General features: G+C 40.7%; 1 protein-coding gene across 2 annotated transcripts in view; it reads right to left on the bottom strand.

Annotated features, from left to right (window-relative positions):
• PHF21B (PHD finger protein 21B) overlaps positions 1 to 15,037 on the bottom strand; it is a 207,360-nt gene that overhangs the window by 23,283 nt on the left and 169,040 nt on the right. For both annotated transcript variants that reach the window (XM_082257220.1, XM_082257219.1), the window contains exons 8-10: positions 14,663 to 14,714; positions 10,854 to 10,876; positions 2,214 to 2,372 (exon numbers count right to left, since the gene is read on the bottom strand). In XM_082257220.1, the coding sequence (XP_082113346.1) occupies positions 2,214 to 2,372; positions 10,854 to 10,876; positions 14,663 to 14,714 (234 nt within the window). The remainder of the gene's footprint in view (positions 1 to 2,213; positions 2,373 to 10,853; positions 10,877 to 14,662; positions 14,715 to 15,037) is intronic.

Below are 15,037 nucleotides of genomic sequence, written 5' to 3'. Positions count from 1 at the left end.
ACAAAACACTTTCATGGATAAAGCTCCCAGGCAGGTGAGTTCCAATATGTGAGGGCTTGGTATAACTTTTCCTGAAATGTACCTTTCATGAAGCAATTAATGATACACAATGAACCCTTCAAGGGTATATATTACCGATCTATGTCACTCTGTAATATGCCAGCTCCCTGTGACTATCTTCTGCATATTTAGCAGTAGATGGCCATTGCTGACTGATTGTGAGTGTTATATGATTCCCACACATCCACTGAAGTGCTGCTATCTATGGTCAGAGAAAACAATTACTGCTTTGCACTATTCTAGCCAACAAGATTATCTGAATAATGAAGAAGGAGCATCCCTTTGCCTGTTTCTGGTCTATGAAGGTATTTGGTACTGGAGTGTTAGCTGCCATTCCACTGTGAGATAAAAGTGATTTATTATAGCAACAGCCTGGGTATTAAAAAAATCTAAAACAGCTCAAATGAATTTCTTGTCTTAATAAAGTCCAATTATTCTACTGACACATCTTGTAGAAAAGCAACTTTATTATGGAATTAATATGACAAAGATGTTTCACTAAGAAATGCATCAGTGAGTACCTGAACCTTAAAAGACACACTGTCTGTCCAGATGAGCCCCTGCTGCAGCCTCTATTTTTTGCAAATTTCTACATAGGTACAATGTCTTAGTCTAATCACTGGCGAGAGGAAACTGAAGAAATGCTCCCTCCTGCCTGCAGCATACTGATGACAGCATCCCGGCCTAGGCAAAGTCACTGGACTGGAGCCCAAAGGGTAGCAGTATCAAAAGGTAAACCTTTTTTTTACTGCTATATATTAATTATACTTCATAATGTTGTATATTTTGACATGTGATGAATTTGTTTAGGCAAACTTGTACTGTAAGCTCCACCTTTACCATAATTTAACCAGTTTGAAAAAACAGTGAGTAGCCCGAGTCATAGGAATCCTAAAAAAATCCCAAGACCTATTAGCATCTATCGTCAAGCAGAAAAAAATATACTGTTGCTGTATTTTGTGACTCATGAGCAGTTTGTTCGGGCAGGCTTATAAGTTAATGAAAGGTCCGATTTAAAGCTGAATTCAAGATACACAAAAACTTGCATATAAAGTGTTACTAAACCCACAACAATAAAGTCTGTATATGTAATAAAGCATGCTTGGTATACTCACTGTGGAACCCGAGGGGGTTAATCCTCTGCATTGTGTAAAAAGCTGTTTGATCCTGTCTTCTCTGATCCTCACCTTATTCCAGAGTCTCCAACTCATCTCTGGATATTATAGAGGCCAGGGGACAAGCTGCCCATGCTCAGTTTGGTGTGTATTGCTAGAGAGTTTTGTTTTTTTCTTAGAAGGGTGCATGTGATCAGCACAGGGCCAATCAGCACTGTTCAGATTGAGGGTCAGGGGTCATGCTGTCGTATAGGGCAGTGAAAGCAGAATGAACACTCCTCCTACCAACTTTAACCAGTGCTCGGCTGGACACTAATAGAAGTCACATGACTGCTATATACTGCTGATGAGAAAAGGTATTTAGCTGTTTATATTTACTAAAACTATTGCATGTCTATGTTCTGTGTACTGTGGGAGACCAGAAATAGTGAATGCAGGCTCCTAGGTTTAGTAATACTTTAAATGTATTCCTCAGTAGTCACAAATTCCTTTTGTGTGCACCAAATGTCTTTACAACCCAGATATTACTGCATACAAGACCAGTCACCCTGCACAAGCAGACAGTGCAGTAGTGACCAGCCGTGGAAGATCTGGAAGAAATACACAAAGCACACCAAGAGTCAAGTAAGAATACACATGACTCTTGTATCAAGCCAAAGTTCAGCTTCGAATAAGGTGAAAACTGTACAGTTAAAAGGAGAAGTACAGCCGGTTTATTGGCTTCTTCTGTACTTCTATGGATCACAGGAGTGCAGTTTGTTCTGCACTCCTGTGACCCATTTTAAGCAGACAGCGGGCTGAAGCCTGCTGTCTGCTGACGTCATAAAGCCGGTCCAGGCTTGGGAAGGATCGCAACTATATGGGGCAGAGCAGAGAGCCAGTGACTTACGGTTTGATTGCTTGGGTTGATCGCTCGGTTCTCAGTGTTAGAGCCGGTGGGGAACAGATGCAGCATTGGACGAAGTATGATTCCAAAAAAAAAAAAAGCAAAACCCATACTTCTCTTTTAGCAGCAGTGTATAGCACGCTGCTTCTCACCTTTTGATGGCACTTAGGACACATCCAGACCCCCTTGGGTGCTATTTTGACAGGTGAGTCCAAGCAGTCTAGATGGTAAGCTCTTGGGCAGGTTCCACAGGGCTGCAAGTTATTGCCACGTTTGCATGCTGAGCAGTGTACATCGTGAATGATCTCATCCTATCAACACATAACAAGAAGAAAAAGTTATCACACGGATATTTGATTCTTTTGGTAATATAAGAAAGTGATCATCAAATTAATGCTAAAAATCACATATTTCAAGACTAAATGTTTTGACAGCACTTGTTGCAGAGTTTATATGCCAATAAATGTGACAAATTAAATTGCATACTGTAAAAACAATTACATAAATTAAAAAGTGCCAACTGGGTTTTGACAGCATTTGAAACTATAAATGAAATAGTTTTGGGATAAAGCAGCTTGTAAAGAACAAAAAAGGCTTATTTACCAAGGCAAACTGAAACTTGTAGTAACCCACGGCAACCAATTAAAAGGAATCCCACTGCTGTATACTGAAGTCTGACTGCTTTGTATAGGTAACTGGATAGTTCAATCATTTAATGAGTAATAAAAAGAGATTTGACTAAATGCCCTACCTGCTGGCCCCCCTGACTGACCATGAAATGGTGACCACAAAATAAAATGAACCTCCCTGACTATAATGAAACAGCCAGTTCGGGGACTAACTGAACTGTTATAAATGTCCTCTCAGCAACATGTGTGCATGTGCAAGGCGCACTGACAATGCCTATGATCAAGCTGTCACAGCGCAGATTACAGGCAATAAGCACAGAGCCAATGAGAGCAGTCTGTGCCTTGTTGCACTGTGAACACTTAAAAGAGATCACAAGTGTGAACACAAAGAAGAACAAAGCCCTATTCTTCTGTCAATTACGTTCACTGGATGCCCTGCAACGGCCAGCTCCACTAACAGACATCCAGGGGAAATCTGGTAGAGACCCAGTGCTAGAAAGAGGAAGATCCCAGAAGCCATGGGCAGATTGCCATAGTGACAAGGACGCCAGCTAGCTTTTTGAGAAAGGTGTTACATGGAGGTTGGTAATTTTGGATGCATTAGCATTTTTTTGAATACAGATATTAAATCAATTATGCAGTAAACAGCTTCTTTTACCTGACCCTAGGTTCACACTTGTGCGGCTTGGCAAGCCGCATTTGCACAGGTACAGCAGCCCATTCAATTGAATGGGCTGCTGTGCCCCCTAAAAACGCAGGAAAAAGGTCCCTGCTCCATTTTTGAAAATTCAGCCTGCATGGAAACTGCAAGTACACTGTGGTTCCCAGTACGGGAAGCCGCGTTGCATTGTGTTGGGGGTGCCATTGAAAAACAACACGCACTGGCTATATAACCAGGTAAAAAAAAAGGAAAAAACATAAAAAAGAAAACTAATGCAGCCATCACAGTTGAGAATTGGTGAGCTGCAATTGAATACGTTTTTGTTTTGGGTTTAATACCGCTTTAAAGCCATTTGAGCTATAATAATTAATAAAGCACTGTTTCTCAGTAGTTTCATTAAAATCCAAAACTTTAGTTTAGCCAGAAATGACCTGAAGCCTTGCTTGGTAACCTGCTACACCACTGCTAATGAATCCTAAGTAAGTTTTATCACATTTTTATATTCATGCCAGCTTATAGGGAACAAAAATGATTGTGGAAAAATGTTCAACAATAAAAGCCAATAAACATGAAACAAAACAAAAGAAAATATATACATATATACTGTATATAACAGGCACAGATGTATAATATCATCTTAAAATCATGTATCTTTTCAGTGTACTCTACATGTAAATGGGAAATAACCTGACCCATTGACTTGGGGACTTCTAAAGAAAATAATCTAGTTAAGTGTTCTGGTTTATGGCAAGTACACTTACTATTCTTTCACATGTATATTATTCTTATTACAGTGAAAGCCTATGGGAAAATTTGGCACCCTAACTCCTCCCACAGTTTTTACACTACATAGACAAGTAATATATTGAAACGAGTGGATCATTCCCCAACCCGTTGCTATTACTTTTTGGAAGGTTTCGCCGAATGGTTTGCGAAATTTGGCGAAATTGGCCCCATAGGAAGGAATGGTGGAATGTTCAAAGAGAGTGGGGCCTGAAAATAGTTAGAGGGTGAGCGAAGAAGAAATTTTGCCACAATTTCTAAACCACAACCCCCCCCCCCACACACACACACACAGACCCCACCACATACACCCCACACTTAAACACACACACACCACACACAGACCCCACCACATACACCCCACACTTAAACACACACACACCACACACACACACCACACACACACACCCCACACACGCACACCACACATACACACGCACACACACCCCACACTTAAACACACACACCACATACACCCCACACTTAAACACACACACACCACACACACACACCACACACACACACACCCCACACACGCACACCACACATACACACGCACACACACCCCACACTTAAACACACACACCACACACACACCACACTTAAACACACCACACACACACACACCCCCCCCCCCCCACACACACACACACACAACACACACCACTTACACACACACACACCACACAACCTGCTGCCACTCCCACACACATAGTTACTCCGCCCACTCCAGCTGGAGACTACCGGTGGCGGCAAGAACAGTTCACACAATTTCCTCGGATATTGTACGTTTTCTAGTTTTACATTATTTTTTTTTTTTTAAAGGTTTTTATTAAACAAACAAAACACAGTTCACCAAAAGAAAAATGGCAGTGCAACATAAAAGAGAGGATACAGAACATACAAAGCATCCTCTCCAATCATTTAACAAAATAGAACCACAGTAGAAAGAATACCCAGTAATCGTGGTAAAGGGGGGGTAACACATTATTATAAGCAATATATAACGACACATGCGGAGCAAAAGAAGTCACTTTAGACATCGCCTAGGAAGCGTCAGACACCGAGGAGGCAGTAAGATCAGAGTCTACCCAGAAGGACCAGATTCTACTGAATTTCCTCGGACATCCTCTGGCCTCATACGTCAGTTTATACAAAGGTAGAGCCTGATTAACAATAGAGATCCAAAATGGAACGTCAGGGGGTGTGGAAGATTTCCAACGGAGAGCAATAGCTTTCCTAGCATAGAAAAAGAGCAAACGCAGAAATAGTTTCGTGCGAGCCGGAGCATCCTCATCATCCACATACCCTAGGAGTTAACGAAGGGGGTTACAGACATTGGACAATTGAGAGATATCAGTTATAAAGGCCGTCACCCCTGACCAAAAGGCACGGACAGGGGGACAATCCCAAAACATGTGAAAGAAGGATCCCACACCATCAGAGCACTTAGAGCAGAGGGGGGAGGATAATGTACCAATTTTATGAAGGAACAGGGGAGTGTAGTAAGCCCTATACAGGAATTTAAATTGTATGACTCTATCCCTGGAGGAAATTACAACCAGGATTTGTTCAGGAAGGACGTCATGCCATACCTCCTCCGTCAAGTCCGGGACGTTCTCACGCCACTGGGACTCAACCACCGCCAAGCGCTTAGACTTAGAATGCAAAAGCCTACGATAATATGTGGAGACCAGTTTCTCATGTGAAGAGTCAGAAAGGAGATATTCCAAGGGGGATGGCTCCAGCGAGACATCCCGGAGGCCAAACTGCGCAGCCGCCGCATGTCTCAGCTGGAGGTAGCGAAAATGAGCCGTAGATGGTACAGCAAAAGTGGACTGCATGTCCGCAAAGGACCGGAAGGTTCCCCGGACATACAGGTGATCAACAGACTTCACCCCAAGACGGGCCCAAAAGATACCGTCGTCCCGACCGAAAAACTCCCGAAACCGTGGATTGTGCCAAAGGGGGGCATTAGGGGAGTACGACCCCGGAGGGTCGGCCTCACCCAATGCGGTAGCCGCAAAAACCCGTAGAGTGACCGAGATAAGTGCAGTGTTCGGCCTGCCCATAGTAGATCTACGGTGCAGTAAATTTTGCAGAGATTCATAGGACGTAAAAATAGCTGCCTCCAAGGCCGCCGCAGCATGATTGTCCTCGGGATGGAACCACCAATGTGCGTGTGCCAACTGGGAGGCGAAAGTTTTACATTATTAGATCAATAGTTGAAAGAAAAGAATGCAAAATGTTATTGAGCAATTAAAGTCTAAATTCAGAAATTGTACGCAAACAACTAATTAACCGTACAAACTACAGCACATACACAGCTGTGTAAAGTTTGTGAAATATGTAAACTGTTTTAGGTTTCTGTTATAGAGACCCCAACAACCCCAAACACATTTTGACTCCTGTTGGAAGTGCTGACAAAAAATGCTGCAATCCTCTTGTGATGATAGCGATCTTGCTTCTTCATATATATATATATATATATATATATATATATATATATATATATTCATTAATAGTCATAATGGATATATGTGAATATTTTGCATACACCAAAATGGCTTTGCAAATCAGATATTACCATGTTAAAGTAACTGAAACATAATCACTATGCACTGTGCTATACATATCCTGTGCAGACAGCAGAGCTGTGGAAGGAACACAGTAGGCCCCACCCACTACAGGCTGCCTGTAGAAAACTACAGGAGGGGGAGGAGACAAGACCTGTCACCCTGCACAAAGGGGGAGCAGTAGTGACCGGCCTTTATTACAGGAAGCTCTTTCACGGAGGCAAAGTCTCACACTGGATGACTGCATAGATCTGGAAGAATACACAATGCACACCAAAATTCCAGTAAGAATACACGTCTGTTGTATTTAGACAATGCATATCCCAGAGTTCAGCTTTAAAAGAAAGAGAAATGAGGGTGTAATCTCTCTGTGTGCAGTTTGATTCTACTTGAATATGGTATCCCCATACATAGAAAATGAAGACCAAATTGTGGATCAGAGGTACCAGCAACTTGCCAAATACATTGATGTAAAGATGAAATGGAATGTGTTTATATGCTATTTTTCCAAATTATAACTTTAATAGTAAAGTGATACATGCTATCACAATCTGACTTAAACAAAAACCACTAAAGTGCCTTAAAGCGGAGTTCCGGGCACAAAAACAATATTTTTTTTTGTGCCCCTCCGCTAGGTAGACCTCACCTGAAAAGGAATTGGATAGTTATTTTTTTTTTTTGTTTACTTACCTTGTAATTGAAGATCGAAGATACTCACCTCAGAGTACGTCCTCCCTCGGAGCCGCGGCTCACCCCGTCACTTCCTGTCTCGCTATGATTCCTGGGAGCTGAACGTCATAGCTCCCAGGAATCAATGCGACGGCACCGGCCCCGCTTTTCATTTCCGGGCGACGCCGCATTCCCCTGCTAAACAGCTTCTGGGCATGCCCAGAAGCTGTTTAGGAATGCGGCGCCGCACCAGAAGTGACGAGAGGGGCCGGTGCAGGCGCATTCTGGGAGAAGAAGACGCGGAAGTAGACGCAGAAGAGGACCGCGCCGGCTTCAGCTGCCCACAACAGAGATGGCAACGCTGGAGAAGAAATTTTATAAGTAAGTATTTCTTCTAAAAGGTAAGTGCGAACCGGGACAGATCAGAGGCTAGCCATTGTGGAATGTGCTAGCCCTGACTGTCCCGGGGGTATGTTTAGTAAAAAATGACTTCTGTGCCCGGAACTCCGCTTTAAGAAAGTATTCATACCCCTTGAAATTTTCCACATTTTGTCATGTTATAACCAAAAACATAAATGTATTTTATTGGGATTTTATGTGATAGACCAACACAAAATGGCACATAATTGTGAAGTGGAAGGGAAATGATAAATGGTTTTCAAAATGTTTTACAAATAAATATCTGAAAAGTGTGGATGCATTTGTATTCAGTCCACTTTACTCTGATACCACTAACTAAAATCTAGTGGAACCAATTGCCTTCAGAAGTCATCTAATTAGTAGAGTCCACCTGTGTGTAATTTCATCTCAGTATAAATACAGCCATTCTGTGAAGCCCCCAGAGTTTTGTTAGAGAACCCTAATGAGCATCATGAAGGCCAAGGAACACACCAGATAGGTCAGGGATAAAGTCATGGAGAAGTTTAGAGCAGGGTTAGGTTTTTTTTAAAAAAAACCCAAGCTTTGAACATCTCATGGAGCACTGTTCAATCCATCATCCGAAAATGAGTATGGTGCAACTGAAAATCTACCAAGACATGGCAGTCCACCTAAACTGACAGGCCGGGCATGGAGAGCATTATTTAGAGAAGCAGCCAAGAGGCCCATGGTAACTCTGGAGGAGCTGCAGAGATCCACAGCTCAGGTGGGAGCATCTGTCCAAAGGATAACTATTAGTCACTCCACAAATCTGGCCTTTATGGAAGAGTGGCAAGAAGAAAGCCATTGTTGAAAGAAAGCCATAAGAAGTCCTGTTTGCAGTTTGAGAGAAGCCATGTGGAGGACACAGCAAACATGTAGAAGAAGGTGCTCTGGTCAGATGAGACCAAAATTGAACTTTTTTGGCCTAAAAGCAAAATGCTATGTGTGGTGAAAAACTAACACTGCACATCACCCTGCACACCATCCCCACCATGAAACAGTAGTGGTGGCAGCAGCATCATGTTGTGGAGATGTTTTTCTTCATTAGGGACAGGGAAGCTGGTCAGAGTTGATGGGAAGATGGATGGAGCCAAATACAGGGCAATCTTAGAAGAAAACCTGTTAAAGTCTGCAAGAGACTGGGCGGAGGTTCATTTTTCAGCAGGACAACAACCCTATACATACAGCCAGAGCTACAATGGAATGGTTTAGATCAAAGCATATCTATGTGTTAGAATGGCCCAGTGAAACTCCAGACCCAAATCCAATTGAGAATCCGTGGCAAGAAAATTGCTGTTCACAGATGCTGTCCAACCAATCTATCAGAGCTTGAGCTATTTTGCAAAGAAGAATGGGCAAAAATGTCACTCTCTAGGTGTGCAAAGGTGGTAGAGACATCCCCAAAAAGACTTGCAGCTGTAATTGCAGTGAAAGGTGGTTCTACAAAGTTTTGACTCAGAGTGGCTGAATACAAATGCACGTTACACTTTTTACATATTTATTTGTAAAACATTTTGAAAACCATTTATCATTTTGCTTTCACTTCACAATTATGTGCCACTTTGTGCTGGTCTATCACATAAAATCCCAATAAAATACATTTACGTTTTTGGTTGTACCATGAAAAAATATAGAAAATTTCAAGGGGTATGAATACTTTTTCAAGGCACTGTATATCCAAAACTAAGGACTCATGTACCCTTGCATAAAAACCCTGGGCTCAGGTCATTCAGACTGTGCTTGGCAATCTTGCCCTACATTATGCTGCATACAAACTAAGAGTTCTGCATCTTCAGTAATTATTTCTGTAGTTTATGCATGTAAATTCATGTGGATGCATACATGTTTGGACTGAAAACTGAGCTAGAGAATCAAAAGAAAAAATGTACCTATGGGCAAATGAGTTGCTCTGTCGCTGAATCTGGTACAAACATTCACTGGCTGTCTTTCTGCACAGCTCATGCCACAGGTTTGTTTGCCCAGGAGCCTTGTTTTTAGTCCACTAAACATTTTGATACATTGTCTAAGTCCTGGGGGATTTCTGTATCCGTAGACACATTGGATACATTTTGTTTTCTTCTGGAATCAAAAAACAACTATAGATTCCTAAGGCATTAAATTTTTTTTCCTTTAACCATGGGCTCAAGAAAAGAAAATCGCTCAATTCCCCCATCAACGTTCCCTCCTGCTGTGCAACTGTATTCTGACAACGGGAGGTTTCCTAGCCATCAGAATACAATGATGACTTGCGACAGCTAATCGAAGGTAAAAAAAAAAAAAAAACAACAAAACAAAACCTGCCCATGGATAGATTGAAATTTGTTTGGTTCCTGCTGAACCGGCCAAATTTTGATCCGTCGATGGGTGGATTAAGACATTGATGTGGCACTCCTGATGATGTCTCTATCACATGTGTTTTAAATGACAGCGACTGATTCTCCCCAACTGTTCATAGATAGGAAAGAAAACTGATTTACCATCCCTTTACTTCATTCAAAAGGAAGGAATGAAGTTTTGAAGTTACTTTAAACTACTTTTTTACATTACTGGCCAGTGATGTGAACCATCATACAGATGCTTTTTCTGGGGACTATAAACTGCAGAAATATAAAAGTACATCGGGGTCCATATCATCACTACTGAGCAATTCAGCACAAAACGTAAAAGGTAAATGTAGGTACAGAAACGCTACAAAACAATGGGTGACAAGACAAAGTAAAGCCCTTACCCTATAATCAACAGCAGAACAATCACAGGTTTTGCAGTAATCTCACACATGGCTCTGTCAGTCTACATAAATACACATATTTCACAGCACATTTTTTTGTAGATCTAAAACCTGGAACCCCATGGGTACTTAATAACGCACATATCTAAATCTTGGCAAAGTCCCAGAACTGCTGAAGCTAAATATACGCAGATAACCTTCCTACATAAATCTTTTTCCCTTTGTGACATTGGTCATCTTAAGGGTTACATAAATGGGAAGCTAAATATAATACGATATATGTTTAATCACAAAGTATTCTTTATTGGGTAAACCTTGAAACATACCTTCCAACAGGAATCCGTAATGGCTAGCATATAAAGAAGGGTAAAAACATGTTAGTGGACAGAGTGAAAGCAAATGTGTAACACAGAAGGGGGGGGGGGGGTGTGCAAACTATGTAAGGGGTATGGGTAAGTGGTCAGGTCAGTGTTGTAGGGTGAGTGCATACACTGATCATGCAAAATCTGTATACTGGTGTTATAAACCAATGGGTACATGCTCATTTCTCTACTTTATTGAGGCTGCAGACTGTTCTTTGGAGAAAATTAAGCTACTGTCTGGATTAAAGAGCCTATTGAAATGTTGAATTACAGCCGTCTATTGGTTTGAAGAAAGTTATGAAATGTTCCAATATACCTTTGTGCCAAAAAATATGACCATAGAGATGTCTAGGATTACAAAAATTAGGAATATATGTAATGACGTGGACTACACTAGTAAAGCCACTGCATGGCAAATACCTGGGGCAGTCATTGTGTTCTCATTCTTTATAACAACAAAGGCTAAAAAACGTTAGTCCCTAGTTACATATCACACAGCAGGCACAGCGGGTCTTTGGGCTGAGCCAATAAGGAGGAATAACTAAAAGCAAAAGCTTCCCTAGAGCTTAGTAAATGTGGTAAAGCTCTGCAAAGCAAAAAATGTTTATTTTTTTTAATTTTCTTGCACCTGATTGGGTATTCTTTACAAAGTGAAGTGTTATTTTATTACATTTACTAAGGAAAATGAGTGCAAGTGCACTTGCAGAATGCACAATCTATTTGCCTTTAGTAAACCAACCCAAATGTTTCTACTTTGTCAACTTTCGTAGAGGCAAGAAATTGGATTTGGCTACAAGAGTAATTTTGAATCCACAGAGGAGTCTAGTTACTTTATTTTTATGTATTTTCCTGCAAAGAAATGTGTCAAGTTTTTGCTGTTATATTTGATACAATGTACAATATTTCTTTTTAATAATAAAAAATTGATATCATAATGAGTTCACTAAGGGCACCTAATACAGCAATACAAAGCAAAACTTTGTGTATCTTTAGATGAACCCCCTTACTTCCTGACTGTATTGAGAGATTGTCAGTCTCTTTCTGTGGGTTCTTATAGGGCAGGCATTACAGGTGTCTGCATTCTAGGCTTTACTATGCTTAGTGCCATAAGTGTAGAAACAGTTTTAATGTTCCTGTGGTGGCTCTGTTATGTTAAAAAAATTATATCATAATTATGTCATGTGTTGGACATGCATCCATCTTCTTCTAAAAGCTAAATAATAACATAGATGATTGAAAAAAAATATTTTAAATGACAGCTACTATTATGAGTGTGGCGGGAGAGAGAGAGGAGAGACAGAGGGAAACATAAAGTGAATATGTACAGCAAGGCTGAAAATGTAGCAAATTGGGTAATTTTACATGCAGACTTTGCATCACTTTTCATTGATTAAGGCCCTGTTCACACCTGAGCAATTTTCAGCTCTGAAGCTCCAAAACGCCTAACAAGCAAAATCTAATTTGTTTAAATGGCCTTTTTTTTCAAATCTGAGCGTTCTGTCGCCTCAAGCTCAAAAAAGTACATGAACTTCTTTTTGCCTTATAGACTTCAATAGAAACGTCTGAAAAACGCTTGTTAAAATGCCTAAATAGCAGCTCTCCACCCCTAGTTTTCTCTCCTTCTCCCCCTAGTGCTTTCTATTGGGAAACAAAAACACTTGAAGCTGCAAAATGCTTGTAATACACTTCTGAAATGCTTTAAAAAAGCTTGCAAAAGCTGCACAAAAAGCTTAAAAAATGCCCGAAAAACACCAGTAAATCGATACGCTCAGGTGTGAATGGAGCCTAAGAGTTCTTCTATTTGTTTTTTAACCCTGCATTGGTAATTCATTAGAACCAAATATTCATTAACTCTACTAGACAATGTTAGCTGGCGCTACAAGGGACTTTCTCAAGGAGCAAGGCCTTGACCTTCAGTGACATTCATCTAGCAATATGGATCATCTTAAGATACACAATTTTATGATTAGCAACTTGATAAGGTAATCAATTTGCTTGCAAAACAGCTACAGGACCATTAATCATGCAGCTTTGGTGAAGCGTTTAATAACTGTATTAATTAGGAAAGTCCTGGAATCAGGAAATGTGTCATAACAACAGTGTGAAGGTTAGAGTGAACACGTCCTTGGGAAGTTCATCTTTTGAAATTAAAGTCATTTGTATCATAGTTAACAATTTGGAATAGCCTGTGCGTCTTACAGCTGGACCCCCCCCCCCCCCATTTATTTATATAGATGGATCTGGGAAATATTGTTTCTTTCCTAGAAATATCCAAGGTGGTGGAAGTGAAACTCCAACCAAAGCTTTTCATTTTAGATAGATTGGGGAAAGGTCATTAAAGTGTTTTTAAATACTGTCTGTAAACCTGATTTGGAAATTTTTGCCATGGAAGCATTATCTTAACAACAGGAAGTGAGAAGAGAAATAGAAACAATAAAAGCACATCCAGAGTAGAGTGAAGGAAGGTCCAAACAACCATCAACTTTTATTTGCAAACTGTGTCCCGGTGGACAGATTCTTCTTTTCCCTTCACTTCCTGTCCCAGTCAAAAAGCTGTTACTGGGCAGCGAGACAACATTTTCCCATCAGGGCTACAATCAGCAAAAAAAAACCTGGCAGGGATTCTAACCCTTTTCACTATCTAAAATAAAAAAAATATTTGGGCTGGAATTGCACTTTAAAGCGACTACTTCGGTTGTATAAAAATCCAGTGTGTAGCATCCTGCAAAAAATGATCAGCTGCTTTTGCACACTTCTGGATGTGTCAGTTACCATGTCACCTGCTGGGTGCTGTGGTTCCTCCCACCAGGACAGGACTACAAAACATAGTGGTAATGTAAGGGCTGAGGGCTGAAACCACAGTAACCATAAGGGCACACGCTATCCAACAACCCTATAAGTGTCAACATCGACACCAGTATCTGTGGAAGAAACAGAGATCTGACTTGCTGAAGAGGTACAAATCCAGCTTCTTTCACAGGATCCTGCAGACTGAATAATTTATACAAGCAATAGGATAAACATTTTGCAAAAAATGTAATAAGTGCACCCACATAAGCAAAAATAAATGTGCATTTATTAAATTTTTGCATTAGAGCCTGCAGAGCATTACAATCATGATTAATGCATTGCATATGCAATGTATGGACATACAGACCTTCAGCTATGGTGCTGAAGAAATTAAAGGCTAAGTTCACCTTTAGTAAAAAAAATAATAAATACACATCATTTTGCAAGTAAGAAATATGCATTTATTATCTTTTTACACTGGCGCCTGCAAAGGATTGCACCCATGATCGGAGCCCCGCTGTCACGGGGGGTGATTTATTGTGATGGTGAGCATATTCAGAAGGTGAACTTATCCTTTGAATGGACTACAAAGTGCAAATTGTGCTCCAATGAGATCTATGAGTCCCTCTGCCATGATGGTAGATGGGACTTGTAGTCTCTCCATTCCAAGATTCAGTGCTGAATTCAAATGAAGACAGATGGCAGCAGAGAGGAGAACTCTGCGATTCAGGGAGGTAGGAGGGAAGGAGCATTTTGAGGGTGTAAGATTAGTAAATCTGACAATTTTTCATGTTATACCCTAAATATGGGTATAACATCAAACACGATCAGAAAGCTGGAGTATGCTTTCATTCCTAAAATCATAGTTGTGCTGCTTTGCTAGATTAGGTAAATAAAGTGCTGGGGCCAGTAGGGAGCAGGTGTTCCTTATCACACAAAGTCATGCGAATAGAGATTTAGAGTCCCAAAGGTAGGGAACTTACCTTTCCCTGTTAAGAACGGGTTACTCAAATAGTTTGAGGCAAGGCGTTTCCGCTGAAGACACAATAAGAACGCCATGAGACACAGAACTCAGAAACAGTCCCTAAGACACATGGCATTCTACCCAAACAATAGCTCTGATAAACAAGTTATTTCAACATTCTCCCTTTGAAATAACCACATTTCAGGAAAAATAAATGCAAATGGGCAAAAAAGGGCATGAAAATAAAACAGCAATGAAATTCAGATTTTAGCCATTACATCTCCTGAAACCCACCAAATATTCGGTATAACCTCAACAATCCATCCATGGGACCATTGCTCGCTGTCAGCATTTTGTTCTGCTTAGTCGTCAATGATTTCATGTTTACATCGCA

Source organism: Pelophylax lessonae (assembly GCF_965119305.1).
Source record: "Pelophylax lessonae genome assembly, chromosome: 4".
Classification (NCBI taxonomy): Eukaryota; Metazoa; Chordata; class Amphibia; order Anura; family Ranidae; genus Pelophylax; species Pelophylax lessonae.
This window is presented reverse-complemented; position numbering and strand designations above follow the sequence as displayed.